The 26,756-nt window shown below is 44.7% G+C and overlaps 1 protein-coding gene across 1 annotated transcript; it reads left to right on the forward strand.

The window, feature by feature from the left end:
• Positions 1-581: 581 nt before the first annotated feature.
• Positions 582-26,341, forward strand: KLF9 (KLF transcription factor 9). The gene is made up of 2 exons (XM_027105707.1): positions 582-2,646; positions 22,928-26,341. Exons 1-2 carry the CDS (start codon positions 2,142-2,144, stop codon positions 23,155-23,157), a joined length of 735 nt encoding a protein of 244 aa, XP_026961508.1. The 5' UTR covers positions 582-2,141; the 3' UTR covers positions 23,158-26,341.
• The last annotated feature ends 415 nt before the right edge of the window (positions 26,342-26,756 follow it).

Below are 26,756 nucleotides of genomic sequence, written 5' to 3' on the forward strand. Positions count from 1 at the left end.
AGGCTAATCGCCAGTGGGGGGTATGGTTAGACCTCACTGGATCTACATCACAGAGAAACAGGTATCCCTCACACCCACTTAGGAAAATAAATGTATTTTTAATCAATTCTGCGGATAGTACACCTCCGGGAAGAGACATTGGCCCTAGATAGATTCTTTTCTCAGCTATCAAGATGGAAAACAACCCCATCATTCCTACAGAGGGAGAGGCGAACATAGTTAATCAGACTCTAAGAGTCATACTAATTGTTAATCAAGTAATGCCACAATATTCAATGGCTAAGGATCTCTGGCTGGTTCCAGTTCTTAAGAATCTGTTAAGCAGAGTTAATATTTCACAAAACCAAAAGAGTTCAGTTGTGAAGCCCGAAGAGCTAGGAATCAGATTTATGTTTTCAATGGAGTTTTGTCACAAGTCACTTTCTTGCGTCTCAGTCTTCATATCTGTTAAGTGAGGGAAGGGATACACGCCCTAACATCCCACAGGAGTCTGTGGAAAGAAAATGAGCTAAGAATGTTGTTTTTAAAGTTTTAAAAGTTATGCAGGGATTTTTGTCTCCATTTATTTTAGGGAGGTTACAATAGCGTCAAAACAAAACAAAAACAGCTTCCTTAGAATAAATTGCACGAGGGAAGGAGAGGAATTGAGGTATCACAAAAGAAAAGATGAAGCGTTTCAAAGTAAGACTAGCCAGACAGAAGAAGGACTATGCTTTAAAACAGAACTTTTGTCAGCTCTGCATTTTTAAGATGAATTAGTCATAGTTAATGTATTGGGTGGAAGAATTATTAAAAATCTGCCCCAAAGTATGCTGCATCCTGAAACGGAAAAACGAATTGATGCTTTCTCATTTGTGTTTATTCTTGAGCAACTTGGCCTGACATATTGTTGTTTTTTTAAATTATTGACTCACTTTGCATTTATTTATCACCACTGCCCTCCCATACATATCTCGATTTTCCCATCAGCAACACAAAGTACAAGGATGTGTTCAGTTTCACTACAGCTCTTCGCGTTTACAAGTGTGCAGCGCTGGCCTTCGGAATGCCCTTCTGATTGGCTGAGCCAATGTCAGTGACATCAACCAACTTACTTTTGATTGGAAGACTGGTTGCTGGGACTGTAGCGTTTGCAGGAAGTCACTTAACTGTTTGCGAGCTGGAAAATGAAACTGAAGTTCTCTTTTGTCGTAAGAAGGAACGCAACCGAGTAGGGAAGGTGTATCCCACAGCTCCGCAAGCTGGAACGTGAGCCAAGAGGCCTGGACCGGCTAAGGGATTGAGAGACACTCCCAGAGATGCGCGGCTGCTCCTTTCCAGCCTCCCGGCTGTTACCCTTTTAAATGTCAGCGTTCGAGGCTGTAGAGGTAGCACGAGGCATCGAAACAGAACTGTCGGATTGGCCGCACGCCTCAGTTCTAGACGCACCTCTCCACCGAAAGACTGTTCTGACTGGCAGAGGAAGAAAGTAAACAGAGTTGAATCACCCTCCCCACTGGCCAATTGGAGGGGGTTTGGATTGTGACGTGATGGGATTCTGCGAAATTGTTACTGAGCGAGAGAATGCCGGAACGGTGCGGACCGGCAAGAGCAGGGGCTCAGAAGCCGTCAGTGGACTGGGGGAAAAGTGTCTCTTAGACCTGGCGCTTGGTCCGGCCCTTGCCACCCACGTCCGGGTGGTTGGGTGAATGTCCTAGGGCTTTGGCTGGACTGAAAAGGCGGCCGAGGGCGTGTACCTCTCTTGCAGTTTCCTCTCCCAGCGCCTCGGGGCGTTTTCGGTCGAATAAACTTGCGACGACCGCCACGTGTGGCATCTTTCCAGGGGAGCCGGCTCGGAGCAGACTGCGCGCCCGTCGGGCGGATTGCGCCCGGCTCTGGGCACCGGAGGCGGCGAGAGGCGGCAGCGCGGCGGAGCCCGGGGCCGTGGATGCTGCGTGCGGAGGCGCTGCCGGTTACGTAAAGATGAGGGGCTGAGGTCGCCTCGGCGCTCCTGCGAGTCGGAAGCGCCCCGCGCCCCCGCCCCCTTGGCCGCTGCGCCGCGCCGCGCCGCGCTCGTCGTCCGAGGCCAGGGCACGGCGAGCTGAACCTCCGCAGCCACCGCCAAGTTTGGCCGCGCCTCCGGGGCTGCTGTCGCCCGCACCATGTCCGCGGCCGCCTACATGGACTTCGTGGCTGCCCAGTGTCTGGTTTCCATTTCGAACCGCGCTGCGGTGCCGGAGCATGGGGGCGCTCCGGACGCCGAGCGGCTGCGACTACCTGAGCGCGAGGTGACCAAGGAGCATGGTGACCCGGGGGACACCTGGAAGGATTACTGCACGCTGGTCACCATCGCCAAGAGCTTGTTGGACCTGAACAAGTATCGACCTATCCAGACCCCCTCGGTGTGCAGCGACAGCCTGGAGAGTCCAGATGAGGATATGGGATCCGACAGCGACGTGACCACCGAATCTGGGTCGAGTCCTTCCCACAGCCCGGAGGAGAGACAGGATCCTGGCAGCGCGCCCAGCCCGCTCTCCCTCCTCCACCCTGGAGTGGCTGCGAAGGGGAAACACGCCTCCGAAAAGAGGCACAAGTGCCCCTACAGTGGCTGTGGGAAAGTCTATGGAAAATCCTCCCATCTCAAAGCCCATTACAGAGTGCATACAGGTTAGCGGCGTCTCCCTCTCCCACCCAACTCTCGGGTTAGTTAACCTTTGGCCGGGCAGCCTTCCTGGGCGTTAAAGGACACCACGCTCGGCCGAAAGGGTGCAAATACTTAGGATGAGATGCTGTTTAACTCTTTAAAATGATTGAACCGGTTAGAGACGGAAAGCTCACTCCTTAATCGTCCCCAGCCTCTAGAAGCCACGGAGAGCCTTAACCTGGCGGGCAGAGTGAGTGCCGAGTGCCAGCCGATGTGCGTGGCTTCATGGGGAGTGGTGCCGCCCCTCCCCTGTCCCGCCCCGCCCCCCCCAGGACTCCCGCACCCGGCGACTCTGGGGCCACCCCACTTGGACAGACGCTGGCGGGGGTTGGGGGGCACAGTCAAATGGCGTATCTTTTATTTTACTGTCTTGTGGGATTGCCGCGAAGTGGCCGAAACCTGGAGAAGCGGCGCACATTATATGGAACCTTTTAGGGATGACTAAGGGCTCGGTTAGCTGTATGCTTGCTACTTTTCAGGGCCTGCCAAGGTGGTTTTAAATTTGGCCAAGAGTCCCCAGAGAGGTTTAAAATAACACTGCTTCAGGCAGCAGAGAAGTTTGATCAAGTGATGGTTGGTTAACTTCACAACTAGTTAGCTTTTTTAATGAGATTTCAGAGTGGATTTTTTCCCACGTGATTTAGGTCGCACCCGCCACCCTGAATAGAGCAGTTAGTGAGGAGGTGTGGTTCTTGCCGGAGGTCAAGGCTGATGATAATGAACGTTGGGATGTTCTGGAGGCCCCGTGGAAGGGTCTCTCCCAGGGAGAGCCAAAGGCAGGGCTGATCAGATGCATGTGGCTGGTAAGACATCTGCAGTATAAAATGGGCTTTGGAGACTTATAGGAACCTTGGTCAGCCAATTCTGTTGGTTCTGTTTCACATATTCAGAAAAAGTTGGAAAGCATTCACACTTGACCATGCTGTCTCCCCATCTTTAATAAGGTTCCTTTACAGCTGCTGTTCTGATAAGGAAGCACAGTGCTTGGTCCTCTCATGAACTCCTTTCCCTCTGTCCTATAACACCATGTTTAAGAGGAGGTTGTTGGAGTTACTTGGAAAGTATTGTCGTTTTTTGGTGTAATTGTTGGTACTTTTAAGATGAGGCCCTGGGCCTGTGGTTTCAAAATGATCATTGGCTGGTTTGGTTTGGTTTTGCTTATTTAAAGAGAGGCCACGTAACTGCATCTCATATTTTATTTCCTTTGGAAAGTGCTTCTTGTGGAGGTGGCTGCTGGCACAGGAGTAAAGCTGAATTTCCTCCTCATGGTTAATGCAAAATCAGGTTCTCTTTGCGGTTGTCATCTAGGTTGCCGTAAAACAGCACATTTTAAAGTTTGTGTCTGTAAGGTTGATGTGCCTGGCTTGGGGGATGTGACCTTTAGCGAGGCTCCCAGGGTGAAGTAGGGGTATATTAACCAGAGGGTGTTACTCACCAACAGCTGTTGGGCGGGCCTGGCTGTGTCAGCCATGTTCCCAGAGTTCAGCTCACAGGGACACCCACTGCCACCTTGAGCAAAGGCACTTTCTCCTTCAGGGAGCTGCCCAGTTGTGCAGTTGGGGAGGCCTGCGGAGCTTCTCTGTTAGCTCCCTGAGTCTGTCCAACTCAGAAGAGCATTCTGGGCCGTTCTGCTGAGTGATTTTCTCAGGCATATAGAAATGGCTGCTAATGCGTGCGTGCACGCACGCTGCTCTTTAATTCTCCATGAGGCAAGTGAGCTCAGTTGTTTCAGGAGAACCTTTTACACAGTCCAGAGTGGAAAACGAAGTGAAGTGTTAATCCCATTTTATATGCTACAGTCAGTCTTTTGAAACTAGTGATGTGGTAATTGCAGGTGTCTTATTTATGTTTGGGGGCTCTGTAATGCTAGGACATGGTTGGACAAAAACCTCAGCCTCTGTCAGAAGTGTACTCCTGCTAGAGAAGGTGTGTGCAAGGGATACTCTAAATACGAGACTCGTAGGAGGTCTCATGCATTTGGAAGTTTGCCATTCAGCTTCCAGTTAGATTGTCTTTAGGGTGGGGTAGCATCTTGATTGAAAATTTTTTTTTAAATTTTTCTACTTTTTGCTGGTATTAAACCCAGAAGATGGTCAAGAGATAGCAATTGGAATGTCTGTATTTTGTGAAGACTTTTTAAGAACTAAAATTCCAGCCACACCCCCCCTGCACAATGTGGCCCAACCAGAATCCCTCCTGCTGCTTGCTCCTGTCCTCCTAGAGTCTCATACAGATGCCACTTTTATAGAACCAGTGGCTTTATTTATATATTTATTTGTTTTGGCCACGCTGCATGGCATGCGGGATCTTACTTTCCTGACCAGGGATCGAAGCGCAGAGTCTTAACCGCTGGACCACCTGGGAAGTTCCAGAACCAGTGGCTTTAGAAGTTGAGACACTTAAAATTGTGTTTAGTTCAGTGCAGTTATTTCTAGAGTACCCTAAGAGAAAAGACCCCTTTGAGGTGGACTGAGGTGGGTTCTGATTTGTCCTTCTGTTTCCCAGTTGTGAGATGTTAACCTAGTTCAGAGTTTGTAAACTAGAGGTCTGCTGCTGAATTTGCTTTGCAAATTTGTTTGGCTTGACTAGCACAGGGTTTGTAAAGATTTTGTTACTAACATGGAAAAATCAGGATTTCCACACAAATCCAGATTTCTGGCTTCTCTGGAAAAATCGAATGAACTGGCAATACTGCGTCTGAATTCCTGGCCAGCAACAATTGGCTTGAACTGACGGTTCTTTATATGAGGCAGTGTCCCTTATTTTAATCATTTACATGGTCTCTGTTGGCATTTAAGTTTGCAGTCTCTTCTCTATTTGAGCCTCAGTTTCTTAATCCACAAGATAGGGTACCATCTCTGAACTTGGATTCTTGTGCAAAGATAATAGTTTGTGTGTACTGGGCAGAGCTTAAAATCAGGAAACATAGAAGAAACTTATTTTTAAGTAGTACAGTACTTTACATTTTCTAATACCGTGTTCAGTTTGTTTTTCTTCACCCTCTAGATCAGATGTCTTCTCAGGTGATGTACCTCTAAAATTTAAGCAGTGGATCCATGGTTAATCTGAGAAAAAGTACAAGGAATATGAACTTTTCTGTCTCCAGACCTTTTGGACACTTCAGAGTGTATTTATTGTTTCTGATTAAGTATTAGACCCATTGGAGTACTTTTCCTGAAAACATACTGAGCTTATTATTTGAAAATGCAACCCACTTTAAGTTTATCTTGGCACACCCCACCTCCACACGCCACCCCCCACCTCTGAGCACACACCCCAAATTGGCCTCCACAAACCCACATCCAAACCCACTGACTCCCCAGACTCTCTCCCACGTCCCCTCAGCCTCTCTAGGACCGCGAAAAGAAAAAAGAAAAAAGGATTATCCCAAGTTTCCTAACTTTGTGGTCACCCTGCGCATGCACACAGGCACACCCACGCACACATAGACACATGGGGGTATCTTTTGGAGAGGTAAACAACTGCATCCAAATTCCAGCTCAAAAGTCATCAGAACCAGCTGATGTAGAGTCATGCTAGGTTGCCATCGCAGTGATAGAAACCTTAGGCCTTACTTCCATGCCGGGTACAATTTTACTATCTTTTTGGAGGGACTTAAATCAGCTGTCCCCAAATGGTGACAGTGGGTTGAGCTTAAGGGCACTGCTTACAGGATTCTGCAAACCAGAAAGCCCTAAATCCCAATCAGCACACCCCAGTTTTGTGGGAAAAATTTTAAAACAACGTACTTTTTTAATAGGGCAGAAGGAAGTTCATGAAAAACAAGGAAAGACAAGAGCTGCAAAAGCAGCCAGCAGTGGCTGCTTCTGTTTCTCTTTATCCTGTTTGAACATTTCTCTGGGCTACCTAGAATATCTGGTGGAGGGGACCTGGGTAGCTCCCACCATGGAAGTTATCCTCCAAACAGGAAATAGATTTTCTGGCCCCTCTAGCAACGTCCATCACTGGCTAGCTCTAACTCAGGCGGATTTCCTTCCCTGAGACTAAAGTTTTAAAAGTTTGCTTATACAGGAGCCAGGCCTGCTCTGTGCCTTGTGAACTCTTCTTCCTTAATTGCTACAAAAAGCTTTGGAGTCAACTTTTTGGTTCGGGAGAGTCTAGTACCATCAGAGGTATGAGAAGGACCCACTTCCGTTACCCAGGAGGCAGGGGTTGAGGGACAGGGCAGGGTGTTGAAATGGCCTCTGGGCAGCCCATTAATTCGCCCCTGCCCAGTCTTTCCCACTTGCTCTTCTCTTCCTGAGTAGAAGGGAGGCCCTGTGCCTTGGTCCTGAAGGAAACCACCTCTCTGCCCCCTTCTCCTTTCCATAATGCTCCCCAAAGTGATGTAGAGTGGTATTTCATAGCCTGACATGCTTCATCCAAGATGTATTTACAATTAAGTCTGAGTGGGGCCTGCATAGATCATCGTTTTGCCACCTTTTCTTCCACTTTCTCTCCCCTAAGGAGATTAGCCATTTTTTCCCCTGTAATTGTCCTCCCCGTGACATTTTACTACCACAGACATACTGTAGAGCTGCTTATGTACTGTGCCCCTTTATAAGGCCACAAACCATTGTAATAGCTAAGACTTTTATAACCTGCCAAAGAGACAATCTTTGCCCTGTGGGGGCGATTTCACCCCCATCCCCATCCCCAGTGAGACTGTCTAGACCTAGGCTCATGTAACCTGTCGGGGAAAAAATGAGAGCAAAGGACTGCAAACAGGCTCTAGCTGTGGAGGATGATAGGAGTCTAAGAATTGCAAAGATGTCCTGCAGGGTTTGCCTCTGGGTTTCAGACAAGAGGCTAGAGGCTCCCTTGCTTCCAAGGAAAGATGGCCCACAGCTGCTTGAGCCCCAGCTCACTGCTGTAATCTCACCCTGGGGACTGAGGCCTGTGAGGGGGCCTAACAGCTCGTTATTCCTGGTCCTGGAGGTAGGAAGGACCAGTTGCTCCCTCCTCACTTCCCTCCCCCCCCCACCCCATCCTTCATCATCCTGCACCTAGCTGCCCTAGCAAGACAAAGCGGGGTTGCCTTAGAAGAACTGCTGCTGCTGGCGGGATTACTGTCTCACAACAGAAAATACAAGTGGGGTAGAATTACAGAGTGAAACCATTGTTTCCCGTGATTTTCCTCTCAAATCTGTGAGTGGTGAGAAGAGAGAGGGGAGGAATGCAAGTGGAGCCTGGGTCAGGGAGGGAGGTACCAGAGTCCACAGCGTGCTGTTTTGACGGTAACACCCCATTACCTTCAGACGCAAAGATGTAACCTGAGGGAAATCAGTTCTTGAGACTCTGAACATAAGGGTCAGATATACATTCCTGGCTCAACTGTTGACGCTTATCCTAGGAACTAGTCATTCTGCAATGTCTGTGGGAAATTCCCCGATTTAACTTCCCAGGGAGAAACATCATGTGACATATTGGGAAAGTGGCTGACAATGGTCTTCCTTAAAAAGCTCATTGAGAAAAAAAGTGGGTGGGTGATTTCCCAGTATTCACTCGTTCAGGAGCCCCTAAAGCAACCTGACGTGGTGCCCTGGTTAGAGTCGGATTTCTTGACCATCATTTTGATTTCAGAATGCCTTATGATTGTGAGCATACTTGATTTAAAAAAAAAGAAAAGAAAAGCCAGCTTTGTCAATTTTGTTAGTCTTCCAAAAATTTTTTCCAGTTACTTTTTAAATATTCTTTCCTCCTCTTGTCTGTTCTCAGGCTTGGAGAAAGAGCTTGCAGCATTCCAGGCCTCTGCTGCTAGAATCCTCCCCCACGTCCGACCCTCCCACCTTTTCCTAATGTTTCTCCAGCAAGCCCCGCCCCCACTGAAGAGCGTAAATTAGTGCCTAGTAATTGGTACAAAGGCAGTTTCTGTTTCTATGCAACACATGCAAAAAGGAGGGGCAAAGGAAGGAGAAAAGCCCACAGACAGTTAAAAAGGGAAAGAAATGGGATCCTCTGCTGTGGTCTTTGAGCAGTCCTGTCTCTTGCTCTGCCCCACTTTTTGTTGGGAAGTTAGTCACAGGCCTAAGCCCAACTCAGAGCATTTGGTGTAAGCAGTTGTTAGTATCAAAAGAATAGAATTTGGATGTTGGAAGTGACCTTGAGAGGTCATCACATCCATCATTTTGTCTGTAAAAAAGTGAATGCTTTTTTTTTTTTAACCCTCTCAGATAGATGAGGATTGTTCCATTGAAGCATCGGGGGTGCTCTGGAGGGTTTGGAAGCACACCACCAGGGTTCAAAGTCTGGCTCTCTGCCTTGGCAGGCACGTAACGTTGGGCAGAGCGTAGAAGCTACCAGAGCCTCAGTTTCCTCAGCAGCACAATGAGGACATGGGGTCCTTGGAAGTTGAAGTGCTCCAGGCCGGAGCTTAGCCAAATGGAGATCTTCCTTCACTGTGAATTCTTTGCAGTTCTTAGGTTTGGATTCCTTTCCCCCATGGTCTCCTGAGGATTTTTCAATCTGGTTAACATTTTTTTGTTTTGTTTTAACCTTGGTTTAAAGAGCTGCTTTGCATTAACCAAATTAACGGAGTGAAAGGGCAGAGGGGGAGTCAGTCGGGGGGTGGGGGTGGGGGAAGCTCTGCCCTTTTATTATGGGAGCGGCCAAGGCCATTGCTTGTGGGATTTCCTACTCCTCCCTTCCTGGAGCCCTCCCGAAACTTTAATACCTTTTTGGTGCTTTAAGGCCAGGAGTAGACATTTGTCTTATCCCAGCCTCAAATGGTCCCCTCAGCAAATAATAGGACTAACGTTAGTTATTATTCATAGAGAATGCCTTTCCCAGTAAGGGAGTGAGAGGCATCCATCTTTCATGCGTGGGATTTTCCAAGGCATCCTTTCTATTTGTGATTAAAGCCCATGTTTACAACGGTGCACCCGCAGGCTTCCCTTGTAATCTCAGTTTATCAGCCTTTCGAGTCTTGAGATGAGCATTGAACATCTGGATCTGAAATCTAAAGGTTCTAGAGCTGCAAGAACCAGTAAGCTCACCATCTAAGCCCAGGACCACTGGGCATGTGAATTTTTTTTTTTAACCAAAATTGAAAATGATCGCAAATTTGAACAGCAGAATGGAATTCGGCCCTGATTGAGCCCTTTTTTTGTTTTTTTTTGAAGTGAGGACTTTATTTAAATAGATTAAAATAAAGAGACGGGAGCTTGAGTCATACAAAACTAATGACAAGGATTTGAAAAGCAGGCAGCAGTATTTTGTATTAAACAAAGTGTGAACGTTTTTCCATGGCAAGTCTCCGTTGTTTTAGAAGTGCCTCCCAGAGGACCTGACTTGAACCGAAGTGGGGCAGTGAGGCAGGCAATAGACAAAAGCACAAAAATCCTGCCTGAGAATTATGGACATTTAATAATTGGAAGGAATCTTACAGATTCTCTTTCATCAGAGAGATGGAGATTTTTACCATCTCTCCGTTCCAGGGAGCCAGCTTTGATGAGACAGAGGCAGTCAGAAAAGCAGAGTAAGGCCTGTGAGAAGGAAACCAGGCCACCCTAAGGAACTTGGAGATGAGGGGTCTCCAGAGAGGTCTCTACCTTCAGCAGGGAGGCAGTAGGTAGAGCCAGTAGAACACCGGCTTAGGGGTCCCTCCGACCTGTGTTTGAATCCTGCCTCTGCCACTTTCTAATTATGAGAACTCTCTGAGCCTCAGTTTTCCCATCTGTAAAATGGAGTTCAGTAATTATATATTCATAGAGTTTTTATGAAACTTAATTCAGATGAGGTATTTAATGCATTTAGCACAGTGTCTCCATATACTAAGTATTACAATTAAAAATAATCTACCTGTGTTGGCCAGAAGCCCTTGAGGTGCTTAGAATTTTTGTTTACAGTTCCACATTAATCCAGCAGCAGCTCATTCATTTAAATAATACTTGTTATCGAGTAACTGTTACATGCAAAGAGGTGTGCTAGATGTTGACAGCAGGTACTGTGAATGTTGTGAATAATAATAGTGTTGATAGTAATAATAATTATAAATTATTAATACTAGTAATAATGCTATTGATAGTGATGATAATGAAGCATCCAGCATGTATTACACTCCAAGTTCCAAGCCAAATGGTTTACACACATTGTTACATTTAAACTCCCAGAAGTCCTATGCGATAGGAAGGTACTCTTATTCTCATTTTATAGGAGGAATTGGAGTTAGTTAACTTAGTCCAAGGTTACTCTGAAGTTTTCCTACTATGTTTCTAGGTGCTTGGAGTTGCACCATGAATGGTTGTTGACGAGGACTCCTTGGGTTTTTGCCAGTAGTAAGAGACCCTGTGTTTTGCATGGCTCTCTTGGATTTGGCCCCGAAGCCACCATTGTCTATACTCTTGGGTTCTAGCTCTGGCTTCTGGTTTGTTTTTATGAAGCTTGGTGAGGAATACCTTCAGAAATCATGGACCTGGCCAAACCTATCCTGTATTTTCCAGTAGCTATCCAGAACCTTCATCCTTCCAATTGAAAAAGATCCCAGTTGTGGGTCCACAGCTGTTTTAATCAAGCCTCTTGGTTGTAAGGAACAGAACCCAAACTTGGACTGGCTTAGTAAAAATGAGAACTTCATAGGTTGCCATTTCCACCGCCTTTGGGGTCACTCTAGTGTTAGGGATCTCTGGATACAGGTGGTCAGTGCCTTCCTCTCTCCCTGGCCCAGCCTTGCTCTCCTCTGCTTTGGCTTCATTCACCCGCAGGCTGTCTCTGAACGGTGGTAAGATAGCTGCCAGCAGTTCGGACTTCCATCCTGCCAATTCAGCAAGCCCTGTGGAAAGACAGTTCCCCTTTTCTAGTGATTCCAGCAAAAGTCCCAGGCTTCAGGCTTCAGAACACAGAATTTTGTGCCTGTCCCTGAACTCAGTCACTGTGGCACAGCTGGGTCACATCCAACCTCTGGGCCTGGGGTGTGGGGTCGCCCACCTGGAATTACGTAAACTCAGAGTGAGGAAGGAATGGTTTCCAAAAGGAAATTCAAGGTGTGCTGTTTATCACCCCAAAGAGGCAATAGGTGCCAGACAGGCGAAACCAGCAGCTGTTCATTCGATCCACCCATTTAGAACTACAGACAGGATATTCCCAAAGGCAGAGTTTGACAAAATGAGAGACAGATTAGTATGATAACAATTTCTCTCATTTTTCTCCCCTTTGAAGAGAAAGAGCTCTGAACTCTGGAGTTCAACCTATAAGATAGCTGTATACTAAATAGTCTTTGTAAAAGATAGATTATTTCAACACGTATTTCTTATCGTCAGGATCAGCCCCATAGGCCCTGCTCAGTGGATGTTCTAGAAGCCAGTACCCAAAACCTCACACGGAACACGTATAGCGGCAACAATGTGATCAGTGGCATCATTCACTTGGTCTTAATTCCAGTCGTCTATTTTAATGCCCAGAGAAATGAATTGTGTTTACGTGAACGTTTGTCACCCTGTGTGCTAATAGAGAGAGGCCTTGTCTTTACAAAGATGAGCTGTTTATATGGTGGTTCCCAATGGGATTCAGAAATCTATTCGGTGTACGTAATGCCCAACAAAAACACCGCAATAAATCGTAAGAGGCAAAAATTAGATCTTAAAAATAACTTAAAAAACATATAAAAATGACTTAAATCCCTATGCTGTCATAATTCTACAGTAGTTTTGTACCATTGCTGTTTTAATGAAAATAAGCAGAATGACAAGCAAACAGCTGCTTTCCCCCATGGGTGTTGCAATTCATACCCATGGCCAGCCACAGGATGCTTGTCTGCTGAGCATTGCCCACCGAAGCGGGGGTTCCCAGTGTGAAACAGACACAGTCTGCACCTCTGACCTGAGTCATGTTTTCTCAGTGCCCTGCTTGCTCCCAAACTTCAAAGCGCTGTCCAGGAACGCCTGCCCCAGGAGGGCTGAGGGAGTCAGGCAGGGGCTGTTTGGTAAGAGCTGGACAGCTCAACCCTGCCGTTCTTCGTGGTCTTTGGTGACAAACACCAGACTGTATGAATTAGTGGCTCACTCCGTAAAAGCTGGAAAAATGATGTGTTGATGGCGCATGTGGTATGTGTGAGTAGGATCTGTGGTCATTGCAGCCTTACTCTCGTGCCAGCAGTGTACAGAGGTTGAGCCCGGAGAGAAACAGCTGGAAACCTGATGCTGGAGCACCGTCACTAGTCACTCTGGGTCACTGCGAGTGCCGTGACCTGGGTGGCAGGTAGAGGAGGCATCCACTAACCAGACTACAGCCTCCTGTGTCTTCCTGGTTTGCTCATTGTCTTTTCTGAGCCAAAGAGAACTGAGTTCTCTTGAGCCCCCCCCTGCCCTCCCCACCATTTTTGCTGTTGGTGGACAAACTTTATCTTGGCAATTTGGGGTCTCTCAGTCTCTTTTGTGTTAAGTTTTATTCTCTTTTGGGTACATAGTCACAAAATCAGAGTTCTCTCTGTCTCTCCTTTTGCCTTTCTTTCTCCTGGGAGTGATCTACTTGGTGGGCAAGAGCCTCACCTCTTCTTCCGGCATCATGGAAGGGCTGTCCGTGTTGCATGCCATCCTTTGACCTTGCTGGTCTCCCCCAGGGTGCCCTATACCAGCTTGGGTCCTGGTCCTCAGATGAAACATTAGGAGGGGTGGAAACTTAGGCAAACACTTGAGACCCTTTTCTCAGCGTGGCTCCCCAGCTCCTCAGGTGCCCTGGTGTGTGTGGCGACTTCCCTAGAGAGGCTCAGACAGGCTCCAGGCATGCTGTGGGCCAGGCAGCAGTGGTCGGCCTCTGGGACTGCCCAAGACTGTTTCTAATAGGAGAGTCCAGAACGCTTGCACTTCTCAGACCTCTGTATCTGTTCCCTAAACACAGCTCCTCCAGTTTCTCTCCCTATAGCTCAGGTCTTGCTACGAAGCTCTGGCAAATTAAGAGAATTTGAGGATTTCAGGGTCTGCTTTACATTTTTAAAGCTCTATTTTGAAACCTCAAGCTTAGCAGCAACTTACTTGTTTTAAACTGTCTCTTCCCTCCCCGAGGCAATGCATCTGGAAAGGAGGGCCTGGCAGTAAGAGGATTAGAAAAACACGGAAAAGGCTGTCTCTACATTTAGTTAAGGCCTGTGTTCTGCTTTCACCTCTAATCTTGTTCAGTGCTCAGAACTGAAGCTAGAATTTGAAAACTGGTTCTAAGGATGTCCTTGGGCGAGTCATTGGCTCTCTTGAGTTGGCTTCATCTGAAACAGGATGGATTTGAATTAAGGTGGTCATAAAAATAACCCAGAATGCAAAGATTCAAAGAATCTACGTTCTCAGCATAGCTTTGCCATCAAACTTACATATCCTGTTCAATGTTTAGTGCCTAGTAGGTTATTTACTATTTCTCTTTTCCACAAAGAACTGGGCAGAGGCAGTACAGGCTGGGATGGGAGGAAGAATGCAGTCGTGGGAATTGGCTAATCTGGGCCTGGACCTAGCTGTGTGGACGTGGGTAGGTCACCTTACGTCTCTGCCATTTCAGAGTGGCTGAGCTGGGGGCCAGGTAATGGAGACATCAAGGCATAATGATATATCTCTTGCTGGGTTGAGAACCTAAAGAGTCAAGACTCTATTGTCTGTTGTCTTCCTTTCTGAGGTCCTGGCACATGTGCCATCTCACAGATCAGTTGAGGTTGGGAATGTGCAAGCAATATTCGGACAGGCTTGCTTCCAAATAGCTAGGCACCAGCTTCCGGTGAGGAAGTACTGCATGGCAGACGTTACGGACACCCACTTCCCAGTTCAGAACCTCAAGTATGGAGACAGGCTGCTTTCCACAGATAATCACAGGGACCAGGAAGTAAAATCTCACATCCAGACTCTATAGTGAGTCCATTGTATCAACAAATGAAATGTAAAAGGAAACCAAACCACAAGAGGGATTCAGAGAGAGAGGCCAGGAGCAAACCATAATGTGATGGGATGGCATTCAGGCAGGATTCTTCTGAAGCTATCAAGAATTTTTATCTTTTTAGGACATCTACCTGTGTAGGTAGTAGCAACATTTCTGGCGAACAGGAGGCTTTTAACTTCTTGATTTTTGAGTTTGATATTAATTGGAATGATTTATGCAGGGAAATGTAGAATTGGCTGTACCCAGACGATGCAAGTGTATGGGTGCTTCTGCACTTGGGTGTGGAAATGAAAAACAGTAAAGCGAAGCTCACATTTTTGTACCTGCAGGTTAGCATTGCTTTCCCATGGGGAAGGAGGACCGATCATAATGGACAGTGGGGTGTCAACGGCTTCGGGTTGCGGCAACTGTGTGGGCTGGTGCTCCACCAGGAACACTGCGCTGGGCTCTGGGCTTTGTGTATCTGCGCCTCTTTCTCCCCCTGCTTCCTAAGGAGCCTGCTCCTTGGTGGGGCAGCCCTGCCATCGCTGCCTGTGTCACTTGGTATCTGAAGGGAGATTCCTGTCTCTTCTCGAAGGAGAGGAGGAGGTGGGGGAGGAGTGAGAAAACACATGTAGCTTACTCTGAAAGTTTCTCACTTTCTAACAATTTGAGAAGGAAGCAGAAGGATTCTTTGCCTTTCTTTGGTCTTGGACACTGGAGTCTATTTCTCAATAGAGTGTAAACCACCCACCCCTCGAATGGAATCGGATCTTGATCAACCCATTGGTGGAAAAATTTGAACTCATATGCATCAAAACAGTTGTTACCTTTGTTTTGTGTAAGACTTTTCTGACTTCTCATTATAAAAGAAATTTGTACTTGCTTAAAAAAATCAGAAAACATAGGGGGAAATTACAAAAAGAAGTAGAGGTTATCCCCTCACCTGTAGATAACTATTGTTCATATTTTGCATATATTCTTCCAGGATTTTTTCCTCTCCTTAGAAGTTCACACACATACACAGCAGATCATGCACTGCTCTTTTCACTTAGCCGTGTATTGCTAACATCTTCTGTATAGAATAATCTAGTACCTTTTTAACAGGCACATATTATTCCACTGTATGGAACACTAAAGTATTAAACCAGTTCTTTATTGTTAGACATTTAGGTTGTCACCAAGCTTTACCTTTTATAAACAATGTTGGTATCCTTGTATATTTTTGTGTTCCTCCCTAATTGTTACCACAAATAATTCCTGGACAAATGTATTGCCAGGTGGTCCTGGAACAATTCTGATTTCCACCCATGCCTATTTCCTCATGCCACCATCAATGATAGGTATATGAACATACTTTTTAACACTTTTACCAGCCTGATGTGTATTTCATTGGTGTCTTGATTGGCATGTTTTGATTACTTATGAGACTGACTATATTTTCATATATTTATTAATTGGATGTTAGTAGTTCTTATTTTATAGATTACTTGTTTGCATCCTTGCCCAATTTTATTAAGTTGGGCTATTCATTTTGATTTGCTAGTGTCCTTTCTGTACCACAGATTTTAACCTTTTGTCATAGGCTGCAATTTCCTTTATTTGTTCACTGTTTTGGTTCTTAAATTTTTTTTTTTTTTTTTTTGCGCTACACGGGCCTCTCACTGTTGTGGCGTCTCCCGTTGCGGAGCACAGGCTCCAGACGCGCAGGCTCAGCAGCCATGGCTCACGGGCCCAGCTGCTCCGCGGCACGTGGGGATACTCCCAGACCAGGGCATGAACGCGTGTACCCTGCATCGGCAGGCGGACTTTCAACCACTGCGCCACCAGGGAAGCTCCCCTGGTTCTTAAATTTTTTTACTTATGTGTGTGTGTGTGTGTATATGTATCTTACCATGCAGAAGTTTAACATTTTTAAGTATTTTAAAACTATCCTTCAAATAGGGTACTGCCTTTGATTTCATGTTTAGGAAGTCTCTCCCTATTCCGGGATTCTAAAAATATTCACCTATATTTTCTTTTACCTTTATGGTTTTATTTTTTACATTTACGTGTACAGTAAATGTAAATAATTCCATTTGGAATTTAAGTGTAAGGTATAAGGGTAGGGATCCAGATTTAATTTTTTTTTTTTTTTACCAGATATCTATGCCATTTATTGAATTAAACATTCTTTTCTTAACTGATTTGAAATGCCCATCCCTGTAGTCTTGAGTTTATCTTCAGACTTGACTCTGCTCCACTGATTTGTCTTTTCCTATGCTGGTATCGCACTATCTTAATTTTTGCAGCTTTAATCATACATTTTAATAACTGGTATTGCAAGTGCTCATTTATTATTGTTCTATTCCAAAATTGTCTTGGCAAGTGGAGGGTATTTATTCTTCCCAATGAACTTTAAAATAATTTTGTCAAGTTCAAGAAAAAAGAATTTCTGTGGTGTGTGTTAATTTCATAGATGAATTTGTACAGAATTGCCATATTCAGAACATTGGGTCTTGCCATCAATGGGACATGGGAAATGTCCCATTTATTCATTTCCTTTCATACCGTAGTTTTATGATTTTCTTCATGCAGGTCCTGAACTTTATTGGTGGGCTTATCCTGACTGACTCTGCTTAGCATATAAGAAAACCATTGCTCTTTTGTATATTTACACCTATGAATGCATTTTTTTCTTCAATTATTTTATTGAAGTATAGGTGATTTACAGTGCTGTGTCAGTCTCTGCTCTGCATTTTTAACTTTTGTTATCTTAGACTTTCCAAATAGGAAGTTGTATCAGTTGCAAGTAATTCTTATTTTGCCTCCTCCTTCCCACAATTTACTTCTTAATTTGTTATCTAATTGCACTCACTAGCATTTCCTGAACAACGTTAAATAGCTACAGTGATTGGGGCAGGAGTCCATTCCTGCCTTGCCTGACTTCTGTGGGAATGCGGCCTTCATTTTACTGTTGACCCTGCTGGGGAAAGGTCTGAATCTATATTTTCTATCCTGTTAAGGAACTATTTTGTTTTCCTAAAAGCTTTTATTAGGGATGGATGTTGAATTTTATCAGATATTGTTCTGCATTTATGAAGGCAAGATATGAGTGTGGGTGGGGGTGAATTTAACCTATTAAATGACATGTAGTATCATTATGATTTTCCAATATCAAATTATCCTTTTATCTCTGGAATCCTAGTTGCTTTTTTGTAATTAAGAAAAACACTATTTTTCCTCAAGAAACAGCCTTGATTTTGTACATCTGTGCGAAGCTATGATTATTAATTGACATTTTTAGAGTTCTATTTTGAAAAGGAGGCCCAATTCCCTTAGATTTGTTTTACTAGATTGGGTTACTTTTCCTCAAAGCAGTGGAAGCTTCAGAGTTGGTATTTTTAACCCTCTTAAACCCAATTAAGTTTAGCCCATTTGGGGCTCTTCTGTGGAGTTGTGGGAGGGGAAGAGAGAGGATCAGAGGGGGGAGGGGGAGGGTCGAGGCCCTAGGCCAGGACTGCAATGGCTGTCCATCTGAGCTCTGGGGAGCTTGGACAGGGCTGGATATATCCAGTTAGCAGTCCCCGTACTTGTCCTCATTCTCCCTCTATATGGAAAGCTCACCACTGTTCACTTCACGACTTTACCGAAAAGAATAAGCTTCACTTGACATCATCAACTAATCACCGGGTAGGGTGGAGGCTCCTTAAAAGCAATGAGCCATCAAGTTAGCGAGTGCATAGCCAGAAGGCCCCCCCTCCGCTTCTCTTGAACCCACTGGAGACCCAGGAGAGTTCTGGAGGCCTGACCTGTCTCTGCAAAGAAAGCCTTTTACACGTTTGATGCAGTGTTCAGTAGCCGTTTTGATCCAGTATGTTTTATACTCAGAGCTGAGTCTGTCAGTGAGAGGCGCTGAGCTTGTTGCTGAAGGGGAAGGGAAGTGGTATATAAATAATGAGAATGCACAGAAACTTGTGCTGTTACCAGCTCTGCTCCAGTAAAGCAGACTTTATTGTGTCACTGCCTCTGGGTGTGTTTTCCTGTGAAGGCCAGAAATAAAGCACGAGTACATGTCTGTTCTTTTTTATTTTTTTCCCCCAGGAGGATGGTAACTCTCTCATTAATACGAAAGAAAAGTTTAAATATTCTTTAACTGATAGTTGCTTTACCATATGATTTGTTCTGTATAAAGAAGGTTAACCATTCTTTTGGGGGCCTTAGCCTTGAGCTGAAAGGAAGGGCCTGGGGCTTCCCTGGTGGCGCAGTGGTTGAGAGTCCGCCTGCCGATGCAGGGGACACGGGTTCATGCCCCGGTCCGGGAAGATCCCACATGCCGCGGAGCGGCTGGGCCCGTGAGCCATGGCCGCTGAGCCTGCGCGTCCGGAGCCTGTGCTCCGCAATGGGAGAGGCCACAGTGGTGAGAGGCCCGCGTACCGCAAAAAAAAAAAAAAAAAAAAGTATCTTTTTCTAGATACCTTAATATGTGTCTATCATTAACTAACACGTGGAAATGCATCCTATAGTATAGGTTGTATGCAAACTCTCCACTGGGTTAAAGAGGTGGATGATTTCATAGGGCTGCAAATTGCAAATCCCCAAGAAGAATCCAGGTCCCCTGAACACACACTGCTTGGCTGGCACAGTGTTTTATCAAGTGTTGAATTTGAATGCCTTTATGTGTGGAAAGCACTCCCCAGTTGGCCCCAGATTCCTCTACAATCCATGGTCTAATATACTTGGCATTTCACCCACTTTTCTTACGTGTCTGGCTCCTGAAGACATTTGGAATTACAGATTCTGGTGTACACTAGATAGAAATTCAGGCCTGCAGGTTGAGATCAGGGGTCAGCCAACTTTCTATAAAGGACCAGATAGTAAATATTCTAGGTTTTGTGGTCCGTACGATCTCTTATCACTACTCAACACTGCTGTCGTAGTGAAAAAGCAGCCATAGGTAATACATAAACAATGAGTATGATTGTGTTCCAGTGCAACTCTGTATGCGGACATGAAAACCTGAATTTCATATAACTTTCCCCTGCCACAAAATGTTACTGTTCGGTTTTTTTCAACCATTTGGTAAAAACTAAGTATAGGAATGGTGTTTATTCCAGCAGGTCAGATTTGACCTATGGTCCATAGTTTGCTAACCCCTGATTTAGATCATTGACCAAAAGCCCCTAATGCTTTTCCAAAGGATCTGAGAAAAATCAAAATGATTCTAGAGCTTTTAGACCAGCAACTCACTTCCAAGTAGATCTATTTTTAAACGCTTGGAAACTGTAAGCTTGAATTACACACGTTATATGAATCTAACAAAGGCTACTGTTGGCTCTTATTTGCTCTGGGCTCTGTGGGTGACCCTGTGTCTCTGAAGCACTCAGGGAAAAGGATGCTAGGTCAATGACAGCACCTGGATTAGAAGCAATGAGAACAATCACATGCCAACTGTGAGGGGCAGTGAAGAGTGTGTAGCCATAAGCTAGACCGAAAGGGAATCCGATGGGAATGGACCCTGATTACACTTGAAATCTTTGTAAATCATAAGCATATAAATGCTTAATAGATCTCCAGTACATGCAGCTGATTCAGGCTTCATGACGATTTTCCACTGACTATCACTTCCATCTTGTTAAAACAAGGGGTGCCTTATTTCTTTTCCAGTCTTAGCACACAGTAAAGTGGTCTTCTGACCCATTTTTCCCACAATGGACACAGATCCGTTCAAATAAATTAATCTCCCCTCATGACTCGCTTGAAAGAAACATGTGCCGGTGAATAACTAAACCACATTACCACTCCTTCAAGGAAACAACCTCTGATGGGTGTCTGTCCTAACAAGTGTTGAGAAAACACAGAACTTTTCCTTGTCATTGTTTTCCTCCCTACCAAGTCATCAAGCAGTGGAGAGAGGGCTTCAGGAAAGGGACAACAGACAGGGGTTTTTGGTCTGTTGTTTTTTTTTTTTACAACTTATCACGCTGTGAATTCTAACTATTCATTATATATTTTAACATAACATGTTTAAAGAGCACTTCTCCCATAGATTCTTCATTTGGGTTAGTGAGGACTTGGCTGCAGTCTGATTCAGATATAGCCCGGAAATATTCCTGTGGTCTGGGAACTTCTGAGCAGGATTTGGTCACCTGCGCGACCTGGAGTTTGAGCAGACTCAGCGCGCACACACGCACAGAGCTGAGGCCTTTACTAAATGCTTGACAGCACAAGTAGCACGGAGGTCAGACGGGATGCTGTCCTTGCCCAGCGAAGCTTAACCTTGTTGGGTTATGATAACCTGCATTTTGCCTTTTGCTCAAAAGTTCTGCTGAACTGGGTGAAAATGCTTTTTAGTCCAACAGAAGTTGCAAAAGTGTAGTTTTCAACTCCATGTCATTGGATTTTTCAGAGGGTTCAGTCTGAAGCTCTTTTTTCCTCTCCCTCTCTTTTTGGCCCTCTGAGTACCCTCGTGCATTATCCACCTTGGGTAGGGCTCAGGGTTCACTGGCTTGCTATTGCCTTTTGCTGCTGTGGCTTTTCAGCTTAGAGCTCAGTGAGGAAATACTTATACTTAGACCTGTGTATAGTGAATCTGTTTATACAAATTTGTTTTGCCCACATCAGGTTTCCCATAAGAGCAGGTAGGTTGTACATGGTGTGATGGCTATATCTCTGCTTAGAGAACAGCAAGTAAAACCTTAGTCACGAAGGTGATAGAGGTATTTTGTTGTTATTATCTTTATTTTCACATCTCTGGCACAGGTTAGGAGAAGCTGGGGGAAAAGAATCATTTTTGGATGACTCAGATGCACCACGCTGGGCAGCTCCAGGCCCTTTGAGCCTCTCTCTGGGTCCCAGGAAGGTGGGAACAGGAGTGAGAAAAGATTCACTCCTCACACCTACCTAAGGAGTGTCTGGAGAGTTCTGTGGAAACCAGAGTCTGTGTCCTGAGTCTGTGAAGCAGCTGCTTTGGGCTGTGCTTGGAAAGGTGTGAGGAGTAGGTAGGCAGGTGCTCAGAGCTGGGGGGTGGTGACAGTCACTCACAAGAAGAGCAAGCAAGACTCTGATCTTAAGCAGCTCTTTCTGCCTTTCTGCTTGTGTGTGTCCTGCCCAACAAACATGGACACAGACTCTCCCCTGCCAATGCAGGGGTCAGGAGGCCCCCAGTGCTGGCCTGATCATGTCTGGAGGGCGGGCTTAGCTGCGTTTTAAGTGGGACGGGGAGACAATAGCGTGAATCTGAGGAGAGCAACTGTAATGGGAGGGATGTGGAAACTCTGACAAGTGTTAAGCCTCATCTGTAAAATGGGCCACCTCCGTGGGGTGTCCTGTAAGAAGTCAGTGAGATAATGCGTGTGAAACCCTTAGTGCTGTGCCTGCGCTTATGTTATTATTTTAGAATTATGTGAGTTCTTCTTTTATGAGAAATATGGAAGAAACTGGGATTGTTTCAACTAGACCAGAAGAGATTAGAGAATGGCGTGATAGCAGTCTTCAGATAGTTAAGGGATTATTATGTGGCAGAGGGAAAAAACTAATTTTTAGTGTTAAGACAATATAACTTAAGATATGGCCTTCGCAGGAAGGCAGGTTTCACATCAATAAGAGTGTTTATTACAGGGATGCTCAGAAACAAGCAGGCTTCCTTGGCAGGTCAGGGGCTCTGCCACCGGAACTGCTCAGGCAGAGGTTGGGTGGCCAAACATTCAGGAGCTTAAGGGGAGATGCCTGCCTCTGGTGGGAGGTTGGTTGGATTAGATGCCCCAGTTCTCTTCCATCTGTACAATGCCAGGAAGTTTAGCAAAGGGCTAAGGTTTTTGACTCCTCGGAGAGAACTCGTGAAACCAGCAACCGTGTAGACAAAAACTGGAAAATATTGTTTACAAGGCTCTTGGGGATCCATTGGGTACAAAGAGCAAGCTCATTTACCTAGAGAAGATGATTCTCAGCAATTTCTTCATGGTATTACTTTGTTAGGGCTGCCATGACAAAGTACCACAGACTGGGTGGCTTAAACAATAGAAATTTATTTCTCACCGTTTTGGAGGCTGGGAGTCCAAGATTAAGATGTTGGCAGAGTCAATTTCTTCTGAGGCCCGTCTCCCTGGCTTGTAGCTGGCCGTCTTCTCCCAGCATCTTCACACAGCCTTTCCTCTGCGAGTCTGTGACCTAATCTCCTCTTCTTATAAAGACACCAGTCATTAGATTACATGACCTCATGTAACCTTAATCACCTCTTTAAAGACCCTATCTCCAAATACAGCCACATTCTGAGGTACTGGGGGTTAGGACTTCAGCCTATGAATGGGGGGCACACAATTCAGCCCAGAACACAAAGGAGTTATTTTCTGAGTCATGGGGATGGTTGACCAGGACCAGCCTGGAGAATTTCGGTTACACGTTCTTTAACCTGTATCCCTGATTCTCTTCTTTTAGGTGAACGGCCCTTTCCCTGCACGTGGCCAGACTGCCTTAAAAAGTTCTCTCGCTCCGACGAGCTGACCCGCCACTACCGGACCCACACGGGGGAGAAGCAGTTCCGCTGTCCGCTGTGTGAGAAGCGCTTCATGAGGAGCGACCACCTGACCAAGCACGCCCGGCGGCACACGGAGTTCCACCCCAGCATGATCAAGCGATCCAAAAAGGCGCTGGCCAACCCTTTGTGAGGTGCTGCCCACCCGAGCCAGGGAGGGACGGACCCGGAAGGACGAACTACTCCCAGCGAACAGACAGACAGGTGGGAACCACGGCCCAGAAGAGGCGCGCTGCCAGCACAGGAAGTCGCTGTTCTTTGGTCACTAGTCTAATTTTCCTCTCCCTGCGTTGTTTTTAAAAAGCACATTGTAGCCTAAGATCAAAGTCAACACTTGGTCCCCCTTGCAGAGGCAACTCTGAACCGTCTCTGACTGTCGGAGGGAAGATAAATGCTTTTTTTTTTTTTTCCTCTCCTTAATTTTCTTTTGGGGGTGGGTGGAGGGGTGGCAGGTGTGGGGAGGGGGTTAAAGCCAAGACTGGGGTAGAATTTTAAAGATTCAACACTGGTGTACATATGTCTGACTGGGTGAGTTGACTTGTAGCATCACGCAGTGATTCTGGGCCCTTTCTGCTTGCTGTCTCTCAGAATTGTTTTCTTACCTTTCAATGTAATGACGAGTGTGCTTCAGTTTCTTTAGCAAAACCACTCTCTTGAATCACGTTACCTTTTGAGATACGAAACGCCATAGCACAGCTGTCTTTATGCAAGCAAGAGCACATCTACTCCAGCATGATCTGTCATCTAAAGACTTGAAAACAAAAAAGTTACTTATAGCCAATGGGTAAGCAGTATGAATTTATACTAATCAAGACACACCTTTGAAAGGTTACTGTAAGTACAGAACTTTCAAACCTTGCTTTGTATGAATTGTACTTTTTGAACATAAGCTGCACTTTTATTTTCTAACGCAGAGGATGAATAAGTTAAATACATGCTTTAAGGATAGAAGCAGACATTCTGTTTGGAACCACGTTATAATCTGCTTATTTTACAGTATACACGTTTCCCTATGAAATCATGGCAGAGATGTGAGGGCAGAATATATACAACAGACGCTGAAGGAGAAGGAGGGTAGTATATATATTTTTTAATTTAAAAAAGAACAAACAATTTTAACTCTATTAACTTTTCCAAAATTTCCAGTCCTTTTAATTAACCTCTTCTTATTGTACCATAATGCCACGAAGGGCGAGGGCTTTGACTCTGTTGGGTTTTATTTGAATGGGTGCATAACAGTAACTAGCTCTGGAAACGTTTATTCTTTGGGGAAGAGGTTTGTCGGTTACCGTCCCATGTTCCTACAGAACCGCCACTAACAGGTGCAAGAGTTACGTAAAAGGAAAAGGGAGCTGAAATGTGAAAAGAAAAATAACATACCCCTATAAGTAGTGAGCGCTAAGGGAAGATACCACGATGATTTCAGAGGAGACTGCGCAAAATCGTCCCTTTTGGAGAAGGAAGGCACATGGAACATATAGGAATGAAAACACAACACTGTATCTTTTACATCAGTAGCCTCACCACTATAAGATCTCGTATCCAGGGGTCTAAAATGGCCTCAACCACTATATGCATAATATGCCATTTACCTGAAAACTTAATTTTGGCCTTTACGTGGTCAGAAAAATGAACCGAGTTTTCATCGTTGAGAAGAAACCTCAAATAGGGGAGTCAGCAGTGATCGTGGGGGAAATGTTTACATATTCTTCTTTTTCATCAGAAACAACGTTTTCTGACAATTTTATCTGATATTTAAAACAGGGAGTTATGGTGCACTCTAGTTTATACGTGTGCTATGAGATGTGTTGTGTAAACCTGGGGTGAATTCATCATTTCACCTGACACATGCTTGTTTCCAGTTCAGAACCAGTGTGGGCTCCTGCAGCCGGCATGGGTCACAGCTGACTCCAACTTCCAATACAGTAGCCATCACTAGCACGGTGTTTTTCTTTTGTTTGTTTAACCAGCGTAGTTGTATTAGTAGTTCTGTAAAGAGAACTGCTTTTAACATTAGGGACTGGGAGCAGTCCATGGGATAAAAAGGAAAGTGTTTTCTCACGGGAAAACATGTCAGGAAAAATAAAGAACACTTTCTACCTCTGTTTCAGATTTTTGAAACGCTTATTTTAAACCAAATTTTAATTTCTGTGTCCAAAATAAGTTTTAAGGACATCTGTTCTTCCATATGAAATAGGTTAGGCTGCCTATTTCTTACTGAACTCATGGAATGGTTCTGCTTGTGACCCTCTGCATGCTGCCTTTTAGTGAGTGAGGAGTTTGGCGTTGCCTAGCAACCCACTAACTTGTACAAACTCATCTTTCCCTCACAGAACGAAATGAAGGAAAACCAAGCAAAGTCAGTGAAAGACAATCTTTGTAGTTTCAGGAGTAAATCTACATGTGGCTTTTGTCCAGCACTTAGATGGTTGTAAATGCAGCAACTTGTTTTAAAAAAAAAATGCACAATTTACTTCCCCAAAAAAGTTGCTACTTGCCTTTTCAAGTCGTTGAAGAACACACATTTGATATTCTCTTATATGTTATAGTAACATAACGTATAAACTCAAGGCTTTTTATTCCTTGTGATAAATCCTGTTTTAAAATGTCACAAAACAGGAACCAGCATTCTAATTAGATTTACTCTATCAAGATATGGTTCAAATAGGACTACTAGAGTTCGTTGAACACTAAAACTATGAAACAATTACTTTTTATATTAAAAAGACCATGGATTTAACTTAAAAAAATCCAAATGGAGGATAGTAATTTTTGTTTACTTTTTTAACCAAACTGAATTTTTTGAAAGACTGTTGCAGGTGTTTCAAAAGAAAGAAAAATTGTTTTATCTAATACTGTAAGTAGCTGTCATATTCTGGAAAATTTAATAGTTTTAGAGTTAAGATAACTCCTCTCCTTGGTTAGGGAAGAAGAAAGCCCTTCACCACTGTGGAACGATGCCGTGGCTTTAAGGTGTAGCCCTACATCATGCTTCTTTTGAGAATTATATTTGGTATAGTTATAATTACAGAAACTGACTCGTTGTCAGTTTGCAGGTAGATTAAGCACAGTACTCATCACTCTGGATAGATTGAGATGTTCTTTCACAACAGATGAATGATCTGTAACACTGTAAGATACTGATCTTTACAACTGTTTAATCAGTTTTATTTTTGTACAGTATTAGTGACCTAAGTTATTTTGCTGTCCCGTTTTTGTAAATCAAATGAAATTATAAAAGAGGATTCTGACAGTAGGTATTTTGTACATATGTATATATGTTGTCCAAATAAAAATAATAAATGATAAAGATTGAATTGTTCCAGCCATTATGTGTTGTAAAAGGGGCATGTTCTTGTCATACTGGGGGTTACTTCTTTAACTTGTGATGAGTGCAAAGATGATTTACCCTAGGCCTTTCAACACGTGAGATATTTGTGTAGACCTGTGTGTATTTACTATTCACAGACCTCTGAGGAAGTAGATGGAACGGAGGCCACGTGAAATCACTGTATTATACTGGAGGGGAATATTTATATTTCAGGTAAATCACTTAAAGAGGTTTATAAAGCTCATAACTGTTCTGGTGTGTGCCAGGAACTAGTCAGAGGATATTACTCAGATTGTTCTCTTGAGATATGGCATTGATAAGAACACACAAGTTGAAGTCTCAAAGGCAAAACAATAGACCCATTAAACCAAGTGAAGATGAACACCAAAGTGTGTGTGTGT

This window comes from Aethalodelphis obliquidens, unplaced genomic scaffold (genome assembly GCF_003676395.1).
Source record: "Aethalodelphis obliquidens isolate GAN/ISIS:26980383/991018 unplaced genomic scaffold, ASM367639v1 scaffold7, whole genome shotgun sequence".
Taxonomy (NCBI): Eukaryota; Metazoa; Chordata; class Mammalia; order Artiodactyla; family Delphinidae; genus Aethalodelphis; species Aethalodelphis obliquidens.